This window comes from Solanum dulcamara, chromosome 3, assembly GCF_947179165.1.
Source record: "Solanum dulcamara chromosome 3, daSolDulc1.2, whole genome shotgun sequence".
Taxonomy (NCBI): domain Eukaryota; kingdom Viridiplantae; phylum Streptophyta; class Magnoliopsida; order Solanales; family Solanaceae; genus Solanum; species Solanum dulcamara.
The window spans coordinates 76,759,173-76,763,737 of NC_077239.1; the positions used below are offsets into that span (position 1 = coordinate 76,759,173).

The 4,565-nt window shown below is 29.9% G+C and overlaps 1 protein-coding gene across 1 annotated transcript; it reads left to right on the plus strand.

The window, feature by feature from the left end:
* The first annotated feature begins 288 nt into the window (after positions 1 to 288).
* On the plus strand, positions 289 to 3,331 carry LOC129881831 (uncharacterized). Its single transcript, XM_055955939.1, has 6 exons — positions 289 to 620; positions 787 to 942; positions 2,083 to 2,166; positions 2,273 to 2,398; positions 2,623 to 2,718; positions 2,935 to 3,331. Exons 1-6 carry the CDS (start codon positions 518 to 520, stop codon positions 3,003 to 3,005), a joined length of 636 nt encoding a protein of 211 aa, XP_055811914.1. The 5' UTR covers positions 289 to 517; the 3' UTR covers positions 3,006 to 3,331.
* Positions 3,332 to 4,565: the final 1,234 nt, after the last annotated feature.

Below are 4,565 nucleotides of genomic sequence, written 5' to 3' on the forward strand. Positions count from 1 at the left end.
TTTTTATCATACTATCTCACAAATTATTTTTAAAAAATTTATTTTTCACGAAACATAAATTTAATTATTAAAAACAAATATTAAAAATTAGTTTATTTAAAAAATTGAAAATAAAAATAGTTACATTTAAATGACAAACTGTCCTTATCTTTCTTTTCTTTTTTTCCGTGTGTTGAAACTAAATAAATCTAAATTCGTGTTGCCTAAAAATTGATTCAAGAAAAAATATTTTTTAGTAAGAAATTTTTCATAACTAAAATTCAAATTCGAGAATTATAAAAACAGTCAAAATTAAATAACATTAAAGCCCGAGAAACTGAAAGAAGTTCATCGGTCATCTCTCTCGTAGCATTCCACACATGACCACATTTATTATTTTTCCAACTTCCCACGTCTATGGAAACTTCTATTTGAAAAAGAAAAAAAACCCTCCATCTTCACCCATTTAATACCCCAAAAATATCACACAAAAACCCATCAAAATTCTGCCTTTTCCAGCTGATTCTTGATTTCAGCTATGGCTTCAATTCATATCATTTCAATTTTCTCTCTAATTCTTCTTTTACCAATATGGTCCACTGCAGACAATGCTCTGCCTCCTATCTTCTCCCCTATTTTTGGTAATTCCTAATTTTGACCCCAACTTAGTCTTTTGGTTAAAGTTTTGATTTTTATCAAATGGGGTGTTTTTATTTTGCCTTTTTGTTTGATTTCTTAAATTGGGTATCAAAAAAGGTTTGATTTTGATGTCGATTTTACTGGTTTTTTTTTTGGTTTGTATTACAGAGAATGTGTGTAAAGAAGTGACTTGTGGAAAAGGAAGTTGTAAGGCTTCTTCAAATTCTACTTTTGGTTTCGCATGTGAATGTGATGCTGGTTGGAGGCAAACTCGTTTGGAAAATGATAATTTTTTCAAGTTTCTTCCTTGTGTAGTTCCCAATTGTAAGTACTGTTCTTACTATAATCTCGAGTTAATATAGTAGATTTTCTCTATAAATATATATTTATATGATGTAATCACTTGTGGTAAGTGTGAATTAGTTACCTAAAAGTAAGGTACGACCTAATATAACATGTTAAAACACACACCGCCATCTATTGGTAATCTTTTTGCTCCCGTCTGGCATAGATTTTGAAGTTGAAATTTGGAAAAGAAAAACAAATTTTTGAAGTTTTGATTTTTAGAATTTGAAGTTTTGCGAGTGGAAGTCGTAAAAATCCAAGAAATGGCTTGAGCCAATTTATGAGAACTTGAAAATATTTGAAGATCCGATTTTCAACGGATCAAATTTCATGTTTAAACAGATAAAATTTTAAAATTGATGGCCAAACATTAGTGTAGTATAATGTTCTTTGTTCTTTTATAGCCCCTTCAAATGAATAGACAAATTTTCCTCTGCTTATTTTGGTCTATTTTATTTATGAATATGAATGTTCTCATTGTCATTTTAAAAACCTATTTGCACATAGTAAGACTCTTATTTGGCATGTTTGTAGAGTGGGTTCGAAAAGAAGATGTTCGATATGGAATTTTTATCTGGATTGATCATAATTATATCGGTCCTGGCATGAATTCTGATTAAAATTTGCAGTTATTAATCTATCCATTATGAACAAAAAATCAAACAGATATTGGATGAAGTTCTATTTTTCATTTTCTTTGTATCTTTCCTCTCATGTTATCCTTGAACTATTTGATTTCCAAGGGCAGAGTTGCATTTCTGTGATAGTGAAAGTTTGTATACATTTTTATCAATAGCGATACGTAGAACAATAATCTATTAAATGGAAATCTCGTTTTTTTCAATCTATTTGACTTTTTTGATGATTTTGTTCACACAAATTTGCTTAGCCTAATGAAATTGATTGATTCAGAAAGCTATAATCAACATGTTCCACAGAGAAAACAAACTCTAGGAAGTAAAGGTTTTATAATCGAAGTATCATTTTCATTTGGACTCGTTCAAGTTAAATGTTTTAGCTTGATTGAAATGGTTGCCCAAATAAATGATCATGGTCTTTTTTGTTTCATTTATTATAGCCTGTAGTCGTTTTCTTGATAATGATGTTTTCTCTATGCAGGTACTGTTAATGTATCCTGTGGAGAGGAGGCTTCTCCTCCTGCCCCAGCGCCTGATAAACGCGCTAATTCATCGTTCTTTGAACGTAATAATGACTTGCTATTCCTAAAGCTATGTTCACTTTTCGTAATAAGGAATTGTTATTGAAGATTTTGCTATTAATTTTGATTCTTTTTGTTGTGATCTTGTAGCATGTCATTGGGCTGATTGTGGAGGAGGCTCGTGCAATAAGACCTCTCCCTTCACATATTCTTGTGATTGCCAAGAGGGTTACTACAATCTACTCAATCAAACCGGTTTCCCTTGCTTCAAAGAATGTAAGAATCATGCCTTATGAAACAACTTCTAATACTCTTTGTTTCAATTTGTTTGTCTAGTTTTGACGTGGCAAGGAATTTAAGAAAGTAAAGAAAGACTTTTGAATTCAGTGGTCTTAAACTGAAGATATGTAGAATATGTAGAATGTACCAAAATCTCCTTTAATCTTGTCGTCTTCCTGATTAGTGTTTGACTTGTAACCACCATCTGATAAATGTAATAGGTGCTCTCGGAATGGATTGTACTCAGCTGGGTTTTGGTCTAACGAACAAGTCAACTTCTCCGCCTCCGAGTTTGTCTGATAACAGCAAAAGTATAGGTAAGCATAACTCTGTGAATGTGACCATTTACTTGCTCTTTCTTTTATAAATAAAATAATCTAAAATGCTCATATTTCGGGTACAAAGCATACTGAATGTTCCAGGCTGTACTTGTATATGAGTCTTTATCTCAATATGCAAAGCTGCAAATTAACTAATCAACCCCAAATTTTGTACTAATGCCGTTGCTTTCTTTATTTTTGCTCGTAAAACAGCTATTTCGTTTTCTGGTGGTGGCTATGGCTGGTTGATCGTCACAGCTGCATCTATCGCTGCGATTTTTTGATATAGTTGCTCTTGCATTGATGAATAAGCAAGTTATTTTACAGCTGGTTTGGCTTGGGATATCACATTTAGTTAATCCGATACGAGTGATTTAGAAAATTTTGGTTTGTTATATAGGCCATAGGTATAATATATTCCACTTTCTTATGACATTGAAGTTGTGTATTCCCTGTATATAGCAATCTGTGGTTGATTTTTTTAAAATTGTGAGACACATTACTAAATTTGATGGAAGATTGAACCATTTGTACTTGTGCTATTGTAGCCCTTGAAATTATTTATGTTTTGTCTAGAGTTGATGGTCAAAAAGTTCACTTAAAACTATTATCTTTTTGAGAGTTTCATACTTAACTGTCCATTGTTTCATTTAGCAACTAATACTTCATTTACATTAAAGCATACCTCGAGTCTATATGTGTTTGTTGTCAATTGGAAACTATTATTTGGCTAACTTAACATCAAAGTATGTTTTAGTAAAAGGAGTCATAGTTATGATAGGTAAAGGGAACAATGGATATTTTAGATGAGTTTTTGATATTTTTCACTCTTTTGACTAATAAAAATAAAATGAGGATTTTTTTTGTCTATTTCCTCAAGTAATGATCCTAATGAGTATAAAGACAATATCTATGCTTTATACCTGATACTCTCTAACAATGGGCTCATAAAGAGCCCAAAAAATTATAAAATGTTCCAAAATTCCAAGGCCTTCTTTTAGGTCAACCATAAATCTCACTAGTTTAGGATTTAATTATATGCCTTTTCATGAGTTTTTGAAATTATTTTTCGTGTTAAATTTTGATCTTCAAATATATGTACATGGCGCATTTAAATATATGTGTCTCGGATATATAAGATCAAAATTATGTGTAATTTATTTCAAATATAGTACATCTATGTGAATTTACATGTATCTGGGATACAGTAACTCTCTCACTCGCATCTCTTCCTTTATATTTGTATTTTTGAATGTATCTAGAATGTATTTGGTATCCTAGTATATGTATCTAGTGTGATTAATATGTATATGAGATACATTGATTCTCTCGCTCAGTTCTCTCCTTATGTATTTATACTTCAAAATATATCTGATAGTAAAAATACATGTATGTAAGTGTATTTGACTTGAAATCTGATATAAAATTATTATTTAATTACACAATATATAATTATTTCAAACTATAGGGAAAATTAACAAATATGATAGAAAAATTTGTGTAATTAGATAATTGCAGTTAATTTTTAATTTTGGTTTTAAATTTTGGGATTTCCATGAGACAATTTTTTGATGATACAACCTTAGAAAAAACAAACTATATTTTTAAGTTCATTTTCCCATCATATCTAAATTTTAGTAACTTCGTGATGACTTGAACTATTTTGTATTGCTCTTTTCTATCCTATTACTTCATCTATTTTAAATTTTAATTATTGTCTTTACTAAAAGTAACTGATCCGAAATAGTTGTTATTTTATAAAATTAAGATATAACTTTTTTATTTTCCCCTTAATAAATATATCAAAAGATTAAAATGATGAAAACGAGAGTAGTATTAAATTA

Bases quoted from the DNA above. Each gene is read 5' to 3' on its own strand.
- LOC129881831 (XM_055955939.1), top strand. From the start codon at position 518: ATGGCTTCAATTCATATCATTTCAATTTTCTCTCTAATTCTTCTTTTA. The intron at 621-786 runs GTAATTCCTAAT...TTTGTATTACAG, and splicing joins TATCTTCTCCCCTATTTTTG to AGAATGTGTGTAAAGAAGTG. The intron at 943-2,082 runs GTAAGTACTGTT...TTCTCTATGCAG, and splicing joins TCCTTGTGTAGTTCCCAATT to GTACTGTTAATGTATCCTGT.